Source organism: Hippopotamus amphibius, chromosome 6 (assembly GCF_030028045.1).
Source record: "Hippopotamus amphibius kiboko isolate mHipAmp2 chromosome 6, mHipAmp2.hap2, whole genome shotgun sequence".
Lineage (NCBI taxonomy): Eukaryota > Metazoa > Chordata > Mammalia > Artiodactyla > Hippopotamidae > Hippopotamus > Hippopotamus amphibius.
Window position 1 is genome coordinate 122,186,958 of NC_080191.1, and position 18,086 is coordinate 122,205,043.

At 36.2% G+C, this 18,086-nt stretch overlaps 1 protein-coding gene and 1 pseudogene across 8 annotated transcripts in view; one reads left to right on the forward strand and one right to left on the reverse strand.

The window, feature by feature from the left end:
- XRN1 (5'-3' exoribonuclease 1) overlaps positions 1–18,086 on the reverse strand; it is a 100,823-nt gene that overhangs the window by 22,676 nt on the left and 60,061 nt on the right. For all 8 annotated transcript variants that reach the window (XM_057738241.1, XM_057738243.1, XM_057738240.1 and 5 more), the window contains exons 26-32: positions 15,192–15,281; positions 14,674–14,809; positions 11,053–11,109; positions 10,780–10,912; positions 8,143–8,212; positions 5,103–5,310; positions 3,602–3,697 (exon numbers count right to left, since the gene is read on the reverse strand). In XM_057738241.1, the coding sequence (XP_057594224.1) occupies positions 3,602–3,697; positions 5,103–5,310; positions 8,143–8,212; positions 10,780–10,912; positions 11,053–11,109; positions 14,674–14,809; positions 15,192–15,281 (790 nt within the window). The remainder of the gene's footprint in view (positions 1–3,601; positions 3,698–5,102; positions 5,311–8,142; positions 8,213–10,779; positions 10,913–11,052; positions 11,110–14,673; positions 14,810–15,191; positions 15,282–18,086) is intronic.
- On the forward strand, positions 5,646–5,784 carry LOC130856243 (U2 spliceosomal RNA; annotated as a pseudogene).

The window sequence follows — 18,086 nt, forward strand, 5'->3', positions numbered from 1 at the left end:
GTTTTTAAAAATTTTTTTTTTAATTAATTAATTAATTAATTTATTGGCTGTGTTGGGTCTTTGTTGCTGCGCACGGGCTTTCTGTAGTTGTGGTGAGCATGGGCTACTCTTTGTTGTGGTGTGTGGGCTTCTCACTGCAGTGGCTTCTCTTGTTGCAGAGCATGGGCTCTAGGCACGTGGGCTTCAGTAGTGGTGGCACATGGGCTGAGTTGCTCTGTGGCATGTGGGATCTTCCCCACCCAGGGATTGAACCCATGTCCCCTGCATTGGCAGGCGGATTCTTAACCACTGTGCAACCAGGGAAGTCCCTATTCTAGAGTATTTGAATAACACTATTTTAGGGCTGAAGAAGACCTCAGAGTTCATTTAAGTCCAATGCCTTAATTTTATACATGAGGCCACAGAAGCCCAGGGAAATTACATTTGCAAAATTTGTGGCACAAAACCTGATTTCCTGATTCTGAGTCTAATACCAAATTTACCTTCACTACATTGCTTCAGGGCATAAACTGAGTTCAAAACCAAGAATCCTTACTAATTAGATACTTTGCTCAGTTATGCCATGATTGAGCAACACAGGTGAGAGGATCTTTAGGAAAGATTATGTAGGTAGTACTACGTAAGAAGGACTAGAAAGGAAAGACATGAGAAACAGGAAGCACAGATAGGAGGTTAATCCAGTGCTGGACTGACAATCTAAGGACCAGCTGTAAAAACTGAGATGGAGTAAAAAGATTTGGGGTTTCAATGCAAAAAATATTAGAGAGAAGAAGCAAAAAATTTTTGACTTCATGCTTTTCAGATTATACGCCTGAGTGAATGGTTGTGTTAGAAACAAGGAAAAGAGAAGAGGCTTCAGAAGGGGTCTAAACTGTAAGATATCCTGGAGTTGGGGTGATGGCACAGCACTCCTTTAGATCTGTCTTCTAGAAAGCGGGAGATACTGGGTCAGATCTTGACTGAGAGGTTGGAATTAGAGACATAGATTGAGTGGTAATTAGCAGAGAAGTAAGAGTCAAAGTCACCAGTCAAGCTATAAGGCAAAAGGCAAAAGAAAACGGTTGCATTTTGGGCAACAGTCCCCAGTGGAAGGCTGGAAGAACAGGTTAACAAAGAACCTGAACAAATAGGGAAAGGAAAGAGGAGACAGGGTTATGTTTTCTCTTACAGCTAAAAGTCCTTGAAAGAATTACCTATATTTGCTGCCTCCAATTTCTCTCTTCCTCTTCTCTCTTAAACTCACTCTAATCAGTATTTCATTCCTATTACTCAATTGAAACTATTCTCGTCAAGGTTCCCAATGGTCTTCATGTGCTAAATTCTGTACATAGGCAACTCTCAGTCTCCATCTTAATTGATCCATCTGATCAGTTGGCTCAGACACCAGCATCTGCCACATCTGATTACTCTGTCCTTTCGGACAGCTGTTCTTCGCTTGGCACCTAGAAACCACTCTTCCCTGGTTTTCTTCTCGTGTCACTGGGCATTCCTTCCCAGTCTTCTCTGTTAGTTTCACCTGGTCTCTCTGACTCTTGAAGGACGGAATACTCCAAGGCTAAATTATTGAACCTTCTTTCCATCCATATCCACTTCCTTGGATACAGATAAATAGATATAGATATATACACACATATGCACATATATACACATATATGTATATGTGTGTGCATATATATATGTGTATATAATAACTCCCCAATTTTTTTTTCCAGCCTGGACAACATTTATGACCTTCAAACACAATATCCAACTCTACATCTCTACTCAATTATCTAACTCCGATATCTCTTCTTAAATGTTCAATATATATCTCAAATTTACCAAAATTAAACTCCTGATCTTCCTCCACAAACTTACCAGACCTGCAATCTTTCCCACCTCAGTTAGCAGCCTCTCTATTCTTTTAGTTACTCAGACCTTAAGAGTAACCTCCTTTAATACAATCTTTCTCTTTTACTCCCATATCCAATTCATCATCAGCTGGAAATCCCTTCCAAATGTTTAGAATTTGACAACTTCTCACAGGGTCCTACTACCCTGGTCCAAGTCAATATCAACTCTATTTTGATGATTTCAGTAGTCTCTGAGCTAATTTGTTTCCACCTTGGTTCCTCTACATTCTATTCTCCACATAGCAGGCAGAGTGATACTATTAAAATATAAGTCAAATCATGTCACTCTGCTGTGCAAAACCCTCTACTGATTTCCTGTCTGAAAGCCAATGTCCTTATAATGGCCCAGAAGGTCCTACATAGTATCAATCTATTACCACTCTAATTACATTTCCTACAGTTCACTCTATTGATTCAGCCAAGTGGTCTTTTTTCTCTTCCTTGTTTATGCAAGGGACCACCACCCCAGATAGGGCCTTTGACTTCGGAATACTCTCTCCTTAGATAGCTGTATACCCTACTCCTCATTTCATTCAAATCTTTGCTCAAATGCTACCTGAACATTCCATTTAAAACTGCAAAACCATGCCTTTCCTCTCCCCAAAATTCCCTATCTTGCATCTCTGCAATTTTTCTCAAACTTATCATCTAATATACCATTTATTTATTTTTTTGTCTTATTTATTGCCCTTTCCTCCTAACAATACTAATTGTATGAGAGCCAGGATTTTTGTTTTGTTTGCAGAGATATTCTCAGTGCATAGAACAATGGCTGGCACATGGCAGGTACTTCATAAATATGTCTTGAATGAATGAATGATAAAAAGCTCTCCTGAAGAATGAGTGGTTGGAAGTATTACATGAGTAAGAGGGGAACAGAAGGTTTGAAAATCTGGACATGGCTCACATTTACGTAGAAAGAGAACTTAAAATAGCACATTGGCAGGTGACCTGTACATTGCCACTCACTGTTTACTTTGTTTAGATTTTTTCCACTTTTTAATTAATTAGTTAATTTTAAAATTGAAGTATAGTTGACTTACAATGTTCTTGACACTCTCGTTTTTTATTTTTATTTTACCATCATTCCCTTTGCTATTTTCCCCTCTCTAGTGCTGATAATGCCAAACCACTGGAGGGCATCAGAATAAATTAGGCCCTCATGGTGCAGGCTACTGGTTTGTAAACTAGAGAGGGCATTCCTTTTTGACCAAAGCTGAGAAGACAGGTCAGTAACTAGCAAAAAATGTAGTAGGAATTCATTCCTTTTCCTCTTCTTTTTTTTTTTTTGGTGCCTGAGTCTACTGTTTCAGCAGAATTTCTGTCCTCTTCTTAATCTCTATGAAGGAATGTGAATTTGCTCATTCATATTTAAGACAACCAACTGTCAGCATAAAGCTATACATTCAAGTGGAAGAGAATAAGCTAATGAGTGCCATCAGAGCCTTTATTAAATTTAAAATATAGTTATTATGATTTGTAAACAACTAAAAAAGAATCCAAAACTGATTTAAAAGAAAAATTTTCTACATTCTTATTCATTGGTCCAAAAACAAATGTGGCTGAAGAGAACTACGAAAATTCAAGATTAAAAGTGTTATTTCTATTTTATGAGATTTCAGCAGAAAAATTAATCACTGCAAACCTAAGAGAGAAACAAAAAATAAATGAAAAAAAAATTAAATGTCCATCAAGCAAGGTATACTAACCTTGTCTTGCAGAGGGGGCTGGAAGTGTGGAACCTTCCCAGAGCCCTGCAAGGACTGCCAAATGTTGCAAAATTCCTCATCATCTCTAGCAGGGACCTAGGAAAGTACGAAAACTTCTTAAGGAAAACTGAAACATGAAAGAATAAAGATCCATATTAAAAATCACAATAATTTATTTATTAAAGCTATTTAGCAGTAGACAGGTTATTTAAATTTCATTATCTGATACCGCAGATCTTTTTTTCTGAAGCTCAGTATAGTAATCATAAAAGTATACTGCTGGGGGATTCCTAGGTGGCGCAGTGGTTAAAAATCTGCCTCCCAATGCAGGGGACATGGGTTCGATCTCTGCTCCAGGAAGATCCCACATGCCGCGGAGCAACTAAAGCCCGTGTGCCGTAACTATTGAGCCTGCGCTTTAGAGCCCGTGAGCCACAAATATTGAGCCCATGTGCTGCAACTACTGAAGCCCACGCACCTAGAGCCCGTGCTCCACAACAAGAGAAGCCATGGCAATGAAGAGCCTGCGCACTGTGACGAAGAGTAGCCCTCACTCACTGCAACTAAAAAGAAAGCCTGTGCACAGCAAAAAAAAAAGACCTAACACAGCCAATAAAATAAATAAATAAATAAATAAATAAATTTATTAGAAAAAAAGAAAAGTATACTGCTGGAGGGGAAATGTTCTGCTTCAGATGGAAGTGGTTATTAAAAATATTTAAAGCATAACAAATGCCATGAAATATTACACTGAATCAATACCCCACCAAAAGATATATTTTTTTGTCTTCCAGTGTACTGGCATGTTATCTTATTCAAACTAATGTTTAGCAATTTTTATTTTAAAAATCTTTATCTTACACAAAAATAATCTGATTAAAGAAATCAGCTATTAGTTATGGAAAACTGATTTCATGCAAATTAAAACTCTGGAAGAATAATGGACCAAAATCTAACAGTGGTTACCTACAAGATTTGAGACGATTTTTGCTTGTTTCCTTTGTTATCATCTACTCATCTGTTTTCTGATTACTCTATAACAAACATGTGCTATTTGGATTAAAAAGTTTGGTTAAGGGACTTCTCTGGTGGTCCAGTGATTAAGACTCTTGTGCTTCCACTGCAGGGGTAGCAGATTCGATCCCTGATTAGGGAACCAAGATCCTGAATGCCATGCAGTGCGGCCAAAAAAAAAGTGTGGTTAAAATTTGGGGCCATGGAATTAAATAAAGTTAAGTATCTCTCACAAAACAATTCAAGTTTTGTCCTCAGGAAGATGAAATAAAGGAAACCACCCAAGAGTTACGTGGTGAGAATTTCAAAATTGCTTTTGATAAACATGGTACAGTCCTCTCCCTTTACCTTTCAAATTAATGTCATTTCATAGGAGGTAACATAGGACACTTGGGGGATATAAGATAAAATATGTGTTAGTTCACCAAGTAAATATATAAAGAGAAAACAGATACTGTCAAGCTCATTATTTAAATAGAAGTCTTACTTGAGTAGGAACAAAAAGTGATTGAGGGGAATGGTTCAGGCCTCCCAAATGCCCAGATGAAATTGATGAATTTGAGCTATAGTGATTCACAGCTGGCTGTGGTTTCACAATGGCTGTCAACTTCTGATTTCCTGTTTCAGAGCGACTCCCATGAGAAAGGTTCACCAAGGCACTTGTTGGCAGTCGGTAACCTCTACCAGGTGAGCACCTAAAAGTAAAAAGTTCTATCAGGGTCAGAGGGAACTAATACTAAATGTGCTAGGGAGCAGAAGAATCAAATAATTTTGGGGTGGACAGTCCATAATCTAAATTAATAAATACTGCTTTTAAATCCAGTAGAGGAAATTGAAATCATAGAAAGATCTCAATTTATAAGATGACATATTTCTGAAAAGCTTCCATATAGACTATTCAATGCTACTAAGTGGCGTGGAGAAATGTCCTAGAGGTTTAGTTGTGTGTGTAGGTGGTGTGTGTGTGTGTTAGTTTGCCCTCAGAAGGCCTGCAACATAATAGCTGAGTTAACTAAAAATTTATGAATTGATCGCTTCTCAGCCTTTTGGCTAAGATCAAGTGTAAAAATTTATGAACTGAATGTCAAACTTCTTTTAAAAAAAAACAGTGGTTTACACAGTCTGGGTTATGAAGCTACCCAGTGTGGAGCTAGTGTGGCTCTACCTATACAACAGGGCAAATGTTAGCTTTGATCACTTTTGTCTCCGGATCAATTGTTGAGTCCAGCTCTTTTTACCCTCATCTTCCCATCTTCATGTTCCAGACCTGCGAAGGCTAAGAGACAAGAATTTGTGATTTCCTTTCTTCCTGGCCTTGATAAAAGTGTTTATATATTAAAATAAACCTTCTCTGGTCAAAAGTTTTCACCTCTATCACCACTTTAGAATGTAATTTTCTTATATTCTGAGATCACGGGGAAGTGGGATTCTTTCATGAGAAATCTTTGTAAGATTTCTAGAAAATATTTTTGTGAGCACTATACTTTAAGATTCTGCGTTATAGAAATGAATATATTGCAGGCAGGTAATCTTTTATACAGCTCTCAATCAGTCAAGAAATCCAAGGTCTCTACCTAGGGTGGGGGGAAAAAAAACCCCTGAGAAAAAAGGTAAACATCTTAGAAGTACATTTCAAAGTTATCTGGCTAAGGTTACTGGTAACCAAACATTTTCATGAAAAATAAAATCAGATATGGGATCCAGACTCTGTTACTGCATTTAAGAGTGCAGACAGTAAAGTGTTGGGTAACAGGCACATTCAAGTTGCAAAACAATAATAGCATTCTGAAGGTGATCAATTGCTGTAAGGACTGAAGATTGTGATTTTATGCAAACAGGCTAAATAACAGTAATTAGTTTTTTATTTTAATTACCACTAATCAAAACAGGAGAAAAAGAAACTAAGCTAACTTTAGTTCAGTTTTCCAGTTGGTGTTTAAAAGAGAGAAAGGAAAATTGGAAAGGATTTCATTTAACCCTCACAATCACCAAGTGAAGTATACATCTTCATTACAGATGAGGAAATTAGTTAGAATGCTTTTAACTAACCTACTCATAGTAACACAAAGGGTAAGTGAAAGAGCCCACACTTTCCAATATTCCACAGCACCTCTCATTCTAACATGATCCTTTTTCCTATAACTTTAAACTTTCTTTCTATTAATACTCCCCCAAAATAGATCTGAATAAGTCTCCGCCATGTTAAATTAAAAACAAACAAGCCAATTCTCCTCCTTTAAACCTCCTAACCGCCAGTTACCTTTTCTCCCCTTCATGGTCAAAATTCTCAAGGGTCAGCTCAGTTTCTTGCCTCCACTGTTACACCTGCCATTCTCTCCTCAACCATCCCAATCTAGCTTGAGCACTCATAACTCCACTAAAACAAATGACAAAGACTTAATACATCACTCAATTCAAAGACTGTTTCTATTCCTCAAGTTATTTAACCATTACAAAAATGCAAATCTGGGGCTTCCCTGGTGGTGCAGTGGTTAAGAATCCACCTGCCAATGCAGGGGACACGGGTTCATCCCCAGTCCAAGAACATCCCAAATGCCAAGGAGTAGCTAAGCCCGTGCGCCACGATTACTGAGCCTGTGCTCTAGAACCCACGAGCCACAACTACTGAGCATGTGTGCCGCAACTACTGAAGCCCGTGCGCCTAGAGCCTGTGCTCCACAACAAGAGAAGCCACTGCAATGAGAAGCCTGCACACCTCAATGAAGAGTAACCCCCACTTGCCACAACTAGAGAAAGGCTGCGCACAGCAACGAAGACCCAACACAGCCTAGATAAATAAATTAAAAAAAAAATGCAAATCTGATTTTGATGGCTTCACATTGCTTTAAGGATAAAGACCAAGATGCCAAGATTCTTAGCATGTCCTGAGAGTGACTTACCAGTTCCTGCACAGCATGGTCCTTGCTCTTCTCCCTTACTCTAATCTTACATAGTTGCTGAAGTTGACACATCTGCATTCTTTTAGTTTTTTAAATGAGTGGAAATGTCCTCGTTGCATATGCTATTCTTTCTTCCTGACCACTTGTCACTCTTCTTCCAGTTACCTACTCTTCATGTCCCATTTTAAACATCACTTCTTCAAGAAAGGCTTTCTAGAACTCCCAGGACAGATCACATTCTTACAGACACCTGAACTACTTCTTCCCAGCACTTGCTGCATTTTAATTAAAAAATTAATATTGTAGTAAGCTAATTATTGGGTTGGCCAAAAAGGTTGTTTGGGTTTTTTGTAAGATGTTAAGGAAAACATCTTACAAAATGTTTCCTTAACATGTTACGAAAAACCCAAATGAACTTGTTGGCTAACCCAATATATCCCCTACTAAAATGAAAGCTCCATGAGGGTAGAAACCATGTTTGTCTTATTCACTGTTACATCCCTGGTAGCAAGTATGATGTCTTATACATACTAGGAACTGAAACTGTGGACAAATAAACAAATAATGCAAAGTCACTGGCCACATGGGCATATTTACAAAGTGTAATTATCATCTGGAAATACAAACCTTATTGTTAAGCCTCCAGGAAACTCTTCATCAAATAATACTTCAAATAGTACATCAGCTTCTCTGTTAGCTGTTTAAAAAAAGAGATTGAAAAACCATATGATAAAAAAAAATCAGCATGTAAGTTTCTGGAGTATAAGAAGCATTACAACTATCAATCAGATAGTGAATGAGAGAAAATAAGCTCACAGGTTAACTTACTCATATTAACTTAAAGTAAAATAATAACATTTTAAATCAGATGCTGTGAGAATTAATTATATTCTTCTCTGTTTTGGTGTATTTTGGAAATTATTCATAAAAAGAGACAATGAAAGAGATAATTTTGGAATCTGCAGTTTAGAAGGTCTTACAATTAGACAAAGGAAATGAAGATTTGAAGACATGGCAGTAATGAGGGGAACAGAATGGAAAGGACGGATATATTACTAGACAGAACTGGCAGGAGTTTGTGATCAGTGTAGATAAAAAGAATAGAAATATCAAAGATGACTCCAAGGTTCTGGCTGAGATGATTTGGTCGATAAATGGATGGCATGGTTGAGACATGAGACATGTGAGAAAGACTGGTGCAACAAACTTAAAGAGGAGCAGAGAAGAATAAATTTTGGCAGAGAGGATGATGGGATATAACTGGAAAGTTTATGTCTACCAAAATGCTAAGGTAAAGTAAAATAATTAGCTATAATAATATTTGAATTCTAAGCCCAAATTAATAGAGTCTATCACATAATTTCAGAATTGACTCCCTCTCTCTCTCTTTCTCTCCCCATCTCCACCCCCACTCCTTTCCATTCTATTGGTTCTGTTTCTCTGGAGAACCCTGACTAATACCATATCTGATACTATCTTAGAGGTTGGGGGATGTTCCCCTCATTCTCGGTTCCTCACTGCCTAATTTATATCAGGCCTGCAGAGCTTACTCATTCTCCCCCATCTGGCTGTACCTTTCACCTGATACCTAAAATCTAAACCCAAGAAAGTGGGGCTCAGTGGGAGGCCTCCAGGAGTTTCTCCTCTGAAGGCATAAGGCCCACTTTCTAAGTTCCTGTTTCCCATCTGAGGGAGGAGCCACTTACTCAAGATATTATTGACAAGAGGATTGTTCACTCCCTTTAGTGGAGATGACTATGGAGATGAGGTATCAGCTGAGGGCTGTAAGACAAATATTCCCCTTTATATTCCATGTCCATGGCAGACATGGTTAATCAATAACAGAGCTTTTTCCATTCAGCATAGGTGTAGCTTTAAAATTCTTCTCAAGACAAAATTCCAAGTGGTCACTACTACTGATAGGGGTTGTCAGAAGAAAGGAAACTTCTGTTATGAGAGTCCTAAGGCCTTTTCAGGACAATCTACTTCGAGTACAACCTAATAAGCTCAACATTTGAACCTCAATGCCTGAGGCTGAGCAGATAGCAGCAGGAGGGTTGCTTCATTACACCCATCTGATGCTTACCATACCTTAGCCTGAGCTTAACCTACTTAACCTTCCCTCCTCCATTTTCGGCACCAGAATTATATCCCAAGAAATTCAAAGAAGAATCCAGGAAGAAAATTCTCTTTCAGAGGTAGACCCCAAAAAGATGTGCAAATGTGGAGAACCAACACTTAAAGTTAGAAAAGAATCAAGGGGAAGAGTTCAAATCCCAGCTCTGCCACTTATTTCTGTAAATTTGGGCAAGCCCCTTAAACTCTTGGATGAGGAAATAATATCTGCCTCTCAGGTGGTTGGAAGGGTTAAATGCAGAATGTAAAAGTGCCTGGCACACTGCTGGCAATAAGCAGCAGTTCTCTTAGGCTCATGGCCTGTCTGCTCTTCCTTCTTTCTGGACAGTGCGATCAAGGTTGATTCCCTGGGATATGGAGGAACAATGCTGCCGGAACCCTGACCTCTAGGTATCTGATTTGCTGCTTCATATTGGGTTGACTTTTTTTGGAATCTATGTTGTAAAACTACTCACTCCAGGCATCCCTTTGAGGCATTTTTAGATCCTTAGCTAATTCTTCCCCTTTCTTTCCATACTATCATTTTTCTTTTTTTTTGGTAAAAAACACATAACATAAAATTTATCATTGTAACCATTTTTAAGTGTATAGTAGTGTTAACTATATGCACACTGTTGTACAACAAACTGATAGGTCTATTGTATATACATAGTCTAGTTGTATTTATAAAATTCAAATTAATATGCAAATCTTTTAACAATAAATAAGCTCATACATCATGTTTGTTTATTTCTCTACAGAAATCAAGAGATTACAATGACAATTAAGGTAAAGCCCTGAACAAGTTCAGATGAAACCCAATGAAATGTTTCTCTTAGTTACATGAAAATACATGTAAGTATTCTCACCAAGGTTTTAGATAATTTTAATGTGCTATACATAAGCTACCATATTTTCAGCAGCTCTTCCTCAACTTCCCCATCTTTTAATCACTTCCCAGATGATTACACAAGACACAGAAGAATATTCTCTGAAACCTAAAGCTGGAAAACAATTAACTAAAACATAAAAGGATTCAGTGTTTTCCTGATTTATAGTTGCTTTCTGTTTACATATAAGACACACAAGTTTGTGTTTCACTCTACAATATAAATGCAGTAGGAGACACATCAAGTATTGAGTTATTACCCCCTTTAATTCCTATGATGGTGCCCCGAAGGCCGACTGGAACGGAAAAGTTCTCTCTCACATTTACAACACGGTCAAAGAGACGAAATTCTGCATCCCGGTCAGGAATGACTCCCTGTTGCTGTTCTAAAGGCTGAAGAGAAGAAAGATTTAATTATTATTATTATTAACTCTAATTTTAAAAAGTTTTTCTACTAATATATTGAAAACATTTTGTTCCTTCTGGACTTTCAAAGCAAAAACAACAACTGAATTCTTTGACAGGAAACTTACTCTGTATAGCAAATGAGGCTTCACTGTCACTCGAACCTTCTTATTATTCTTTCTTTGCTGAGGAGAGAAAAATTGGAAAATATTTTTAAAATATTAAAATTTAAAATTATTATTCAGTATTTGGACATGCCTGAATTTTAAAAAGCCAAAAGAAATGAGTAATTTTAAGATAATTTGAATTTCTTTAGATGTAAGCAAGGATGAATAAATAAGTAAATTCTTACATGTTTTAAAGTAAAATTTTTTGTTGACATATAGAAAAATGCAAGCTTATAAGTATACAATCTGATGAATTTTTATAGTATGAGCATATCTATGTACATCCACACTCAGTTTAAGAAACAGAACACCATTAAGTACAACGTAAAAACCCCTGAAAAAAGAAATTAAAAATAGGGAACCCTTGTACTGCCTCCCAGTTACTACCCTTCCCCCAAAGTGGGGGGGGAAGGGTAGTAAAATAATGTTACTTCTAACACTAAAGATTATACTTGTTGATTTTGAATTTTATGTAAATGGTATCTTACTCAAATGCTTTTTTATCCTAAGAAGAACTGTACACAATGGTCAATAAAGATTAATAGTAAAGGAAAAAAGGTATAAAGTACTGATCTATGTCAATACTGCGGGGTTGTGGCTACTTATAAAAATTAAGGTGACATACATTTAACAAAGCCCTTGCTTTTGGAAACTGGGTTTGATGTTTAAATTTTTGACTACATAAAAAATGCTGAGGGAACAGTTTTCCCCGTCTTTGCAACTTGCTAATTCTGTGACCTCACACTTAAGCATCAGGTTCCTTCAGTCTGTAAGATGGAAATAATATTACCTGTTCTACCTAATAAAAATGTGAGAACAATTTATATCCATTGGAATCCATTACTACCACTCATATTAAATATTTTCAAAAAGTGAATTCTTATCTAATAGGAAAAACGGCAGCAGTTTACTTGTATGATAGACACCTATCTTTAGACCATAGCTTATGGAAACAGGTACAGAAGGGCACAAAACAGTCCTAAGCTACAGAATCCATATGTTATAGAGTTCTTGTATTTATACACTATAAAACTATAAAATGCTCAAGCCTTTAAACGGAGTCTATTTTCTTTTATATAGAGATATTTCACTTATTCTTTCAACAAATATTTACTGAGTTCCATTTATGAGCCATTTATTGATTTAGGTACTGGAGATAGAACAGCAAACTGTTCTTGTATTCTAGTTGAAGGAGACAAGGGTGGGATGAATTGGGAGATTGGGATTGCCCTATATACATTACTAATAAGAAAAAAAATCAAATAGTACATTTTAAATATATGCAGTTTACTGTATGTCAATTATATCTCAATAAAAGTTCTAAAAAAAAAAAGGAGACATACAAGAAACAAAATAAGGGGGAAAAATACATGTTTGAAGGTAAAAAGCATAGAGGAAAATAAAGCAGATAAGGAGGACCAGCAGTGTGGGTGGAGAGACTGAAATTTTAAATAGGGTGAAAAATGGAGATCTTACTGACAAGGTATCTGCCTCCAGTGCACAGCAGATTAGAAGTATTAACAGAGTACAACTGGTGCCTACTGACAATAGCAAGAAGAAAGAATATGAGAAGAGATTTAAAGTAATTTAAAAAAGCAGACACAAGAACTGTGCCTGGAGGATTGCATATGAAAAAACAATCCATATGCTCTAACATATTCCTAGGTATTATTACTATAATTATAGCATTGATTAGAAAATATAGCATTCAAACCTAATTCATTAGACAAATTAATAAACTAGGGCATTTTCACTCTAGGCCCTGACCCACAGCTACTAAATGAGAAGTTCTGGGGAATGACTACGCAAAGTATGATCACCTGGGAGCTTGTTAGAAATGGAATATCAAGAGCTGCTCATCCTAGAGCGACTGAATCAGAACCTGTTTTTTAACAAGATCCCCCAGTGGTTCATTTGCACATAAAGTTTAAGAAGTACTGCTCTGAGGGTGGAATCTAAAATGCGTGTTTTTTAAAAAGATCCTCCAGTAATTTCGATCATTAGCTGAGTATGGGAACCACTGTCCAATAAGAAAACTATGGATACTTTTAATGATGACCCTGCATTAAAAAGAAAAATTTTAATTACATTCAGAATGTTATGTTCATTTTTTAGTTTTTTCTCCTTTTCTTGATTACCCTAATAACATTATAACACTGAAAAGGGAAAGAAAATCACTCATAATTGCTCCTCCTTGACTCATTAACAGGTTTAAAAAAAAAAGTCCTCTCTTATCTATATGTACACACATTTAAAAAATGTTGTAATCAAAATAATGGACTACAACTTTGTATGTGTATCTTCAGTTTGCAAAATAAGGGGAGAATGTGTAAAACATTTTAGGAAGCTCTACATCCAGATGGGTTCAAGTAAAATTTGGGGGCTTAAAGTTATAAACTTTTGTTAAGTGGAAAACTCATTTCAAAAACAATGCTGGACAAACAGACTTTACATTGAAAGACAATTAAAAAGAAATGCTGGCTTTCTATCCTCAGCTGAATATCATTAACCTTTCAAAATATCAAACTCTTGGCTCTGAGCCTTATATTTTTTCTTAAAGATAAAGAGTCACCTAGTGGTGATTCTCCAGACTGTATTCACAGCTCTTGGGCATGTGAAAAGAGAATTCAAATAATAATAGCTAAGTATTATTAAGCATTAATAATAGCTAGGCATTATTAGAAGGAGTTTATATGTATTAACTCAGTTAATTCTTTTGAATATGAGATAGGTACTATTTTATTCTTATTTTACCAATGAGGAAATGGAGGCAACTATCTTGCCTAAGGTTTTAAGTATTGAAAGAGGGATGGGGGAAGATGGCTTGAGAGCCCAATTCTTAACTTACTCTGCTATTAGTTCAAATAAGAGAGACAGTGTTAGCAAAGCAACATCATTTTAGGTACAAATCAACCGGTCTGCAAGGCAGAAATAGAGACAGATGTAGAGAACAAACATATGGACACCAAGTGGAGAAAGCTGGGAGGACTGGGAGGGAATGAATTGGGAGATTGGGATACCAAACTGTACATTCTAAATATATGCAGTTTATTGTCTGTTAACTGTATCTCAATAAAAGTTCTTAAAAAAAAAAAGCAACATCATTTTAATAAAAAGGCAAATATGTGAAAAATAAAATTGTAAGTTTGTCAGTGGGAAAGTACATTTTAGAAGTGATTCTGTAAAAGTGAAATAAATATAATTTTTATGTTCTATAAAAGGATGTTTCTTTATAAAGAATTTAGAATAGGAAAGAATAGGGGATTAACTTTATTTCTCAATCACAAACTTTCTATTGACTAGAATCAAAATATTAACTCTTAAAAATTAGAAACACTACAAGGACATAAAATTTAAATGCTATGGCTTTATTATATTGATGTGCATATATATTTCTTTAGACGAACTTAATGGGCACTGGAAAAGGCTGGAACATTTTTTAAAATTATAGAATAATTTGACATAATTTACAATTATTGAGTATATGTTTTATTTGACTGAAACACAACTTATTTGTAGGCTAACATATAGTTCACTTAGCTTCAAATCTCATCAATAGTCTTCATTACTGAAAATTAATACCTTGCACTTTTCAACTTCTTCTTCAATTTTCTCAACAATAGCTGCATCCAGAATTTGTAAATCACAAGAAGACCGAGACAAAGTACTGACAGGATGTCCCTTTAGCCAAGTAATAATTTCTTGAACTTTCTCAGCACTATATTAAAAACAATAATTTTTTCAAATTAAAACTTTCTAAGGGTTTATATAAAAGACCTGATATAAACTTTCTGAGCGTTGTGAATTATAAAAGATATCAAATATATAATTAATCACTACACTTAACTGGGGCTAATTATAAATCTAATATAAACATGGACATGCTACTTCTCAGTAATTAAAAAAACACAAAAATTAGTTTAAAAGTACTTTACTCATATAAATGAAATAAAAAATTATTTTAAGATCTTAAAGCAAGAACAAAACAATACAAAACCTCCCCACAAAAGTAATATAAATTCTTGATAAACTAATTACTACCTTTCAATGGAACCACTAAGTTGAACTATGAGGCAATAAATTTCATAAATTTTGCTTACCCATTCTCATTTTCTCCAGGCCAAATATCATCTTCATAGAACACATCCTCTTGGCTATTTTTGGCTATATAACTAAATAGTTCTGGAGCTCTAGCCAAACAAACAAACAAAAATACTGCTTTTAAAAATACATATGGCTAATTTCATATAAACTTCCTATCAAATAATTCTGGATCCTAAGGGAGTATATTAAATATATTGAGGACTGATTATTATACATACATGAAGGATAGAGACTAAAGATTGAAGGTACTCTCACAGGCCTTCAAAAAAAGATGAGGAAGAAATGATTCATTCATAAGTATAATAAACTACAATTACTTATAAACTTCTATCACTGACTCTATCCCTCTTAGACTATAATGACAGGTGATGAATGGACAAAAATAATCTATACAGGTTCATTTTCTAGTTGTCACAATAAAGCTAGAGCACTCCACAACAGAGCAGGTGAAACTCCATTAACTGTTTCTTCTGATATTCCTCAAAGTTCCATTGTTCTCTAACAGTGTACTGTAGTACTTTCAAATACAGGTGGTAGCAGACTAAACACATGTGCTTATTTCTGCTTCCCTCCCAGCCCACTAAAAGCATAGTAAAGTATTAAAAAAGGCATGGACCTAGAAAGACAGATGAAGAGAGCAGCAGAGAATCTGATAGTATACATGAGTTAACAAAATTTTAGAAACTGAAAACTGGATAAGTGTGAACTGATTTGACAGATAGGAAAAAGCGGTACCCTAAGACACCAGAGTGGGAAGTCAACAAGAAGCAAGTTGATGTGAATTGTGGAAGTCTGCCAAAGCTCAGGAGATGTGGGCTCCATATATTTTAATGCCACAGCATGGGGTGAGGTTTAGCAGGCTTTTAGTTGAAAATTTTGTATAATAAGCAGTTAGGCAGTCACCTTCACCTCAGCTGAAAATAAACTCAGCAAATCCTGTAGTTTATTTTCAGAGAAGTTGAATAGGGGCTACTTGAGCCTTGGGTATTCCAGGCACAGGAAATTGGATGGGTGGGGCATGAGGAGGAGATGCTAGATACCCTACTGAAAAGAGGGGATTAAAGAAAGTATAACTACTATACAACGTGCCACTAAGAAGCAGGCTAGTAAGTATAACATCTTTAAGAAGCAGACATTGAGATGGAGATAAACATGGAGGAAGTTTATTAGTGTGTTCTGTGGAAACAACATCTGTGGAAGGGAAGGAAGGAAGTGGAATTGGGCACAGGAAAATGTTGGGCGGTGCTTCCTTGTTAATGAACTCCTTGGCCAGTAGCATAGAGACCTCAAACTAGTACGGCTCCTCAGACTTATCCTGAACTGGGGTAATCAGGTGGGCTGAGCCTTTACATCTGCTTGTTGATGAGGTACTGGAAGTGTGGCTGTTGTGGGAAAGGGACCTAACTTTAGGTGAGGCAGCTCTCTTCCACCAGGCGATTCCTGAAGAAGGCTCACTGCTGAGGGCTGTGAGACAGCAGCATTCCTGGTGCCCAAGGAATAGGTCCGCAGTCCTAAAGAGACATCTGGGGGGTGTACCACAGTATCCACTATGTAATGAGACCACCTTTCTCTGGTTAATTTCCAGAACACTGGAAGTGAGTTTTGTTCTCCACATTTGTCCTCCAAGAAAAAGGCTGCAGAATACCTTTCTGGAAAACTACCCAGCCCAAAAGAAAAGATATACATATAGGTAGTGATATTTGGAGATGCTCTGCTGAAATAGCCAAGTCCCACCAGACAAGCCCCACTGAAGCACATTAAACTTCCAGTCAGCTTTTAATCACTGGATACTAAATATGGCAAGACACTAAGGAACCACCAGACCAAAACAACCCCCAAAAACCAAAAAAACAAAACAAAACCAAAAAACTTTAACATGAAAGGAGAGATCAAATCAAACAGAAAAGAAAAAAAAAATTTGTAGTAAATAGAAAATGTTGAGAATAGAAGAAAATCTAGATTACTATCCTCAGAGAAATAAAAGAAGATATTTTATTCATTATAAGAATAAGATGCTATAAAAATAGGAATGCCAGATAATAGGGATATACTTTTAGAAATTAAAAATTATTAAATAAAAATTAAAAATGATATAAATTAAAGCTGAAGAAATCTCTTACAGAGTAAAACAGGAGTATAATGATATAGAAAATGCATGAGAAAAAAAGAAAATTAGAACTAATCCAGAAGGTCTAACATCTAGCAAAAGGAGTCCTAGAAAGAGAACGACAACAACAACAAAACAGTGAGGAGGAAATTATCAAAGAAATAATGTAAGAAAGCTTCTCAGAATGGAAGGCATCAGTTTCAAGTCTGAAAGGGCTGAACAGCAAAATGAAAGAAAAAAGACTCTTACCAAGGCACACATTGTCACATTATTAATAACACTGATAAAGAGAAGATTCTAAAAAGATTTCAGAAAATGAAAATAGATCATGCACAAAGATTCAGAATCAGAATGACACAAAGACTTCTTGACAGCAAAGGAAACAAGAGAATGGAGCAGCACTTTTCAAATTCTGAAGGAAAATAATCTCCAACCTAGGATTCTAGATCTAGGCGAGCTATCAATCAAGTATCAGGGAGGTTTAAAGAAATTTTCAGACATGCAAGCTTTCTCAGGAAGCTACTGGCACAAGCGCTCCATCAAAATGGAGACATATATAGCAGAAACTGGTACAACAGTGTAAAGCAATTATACTCCAATAAAGACCTTTAAAAAAAAAGGAGACATAAACCAGAAGGAGTAAAGCATGAAAAGCCAGGAAAATAAAGGAATCTTATGCAGAACAATGGTGAAGGGAATTCCTAGGATGACAGTAAAGAGAAACTTGAATGAAAGTTGTACAACAGCCCAGGAGAGCAATTAGTTTACACTGACGCAGGAAGAC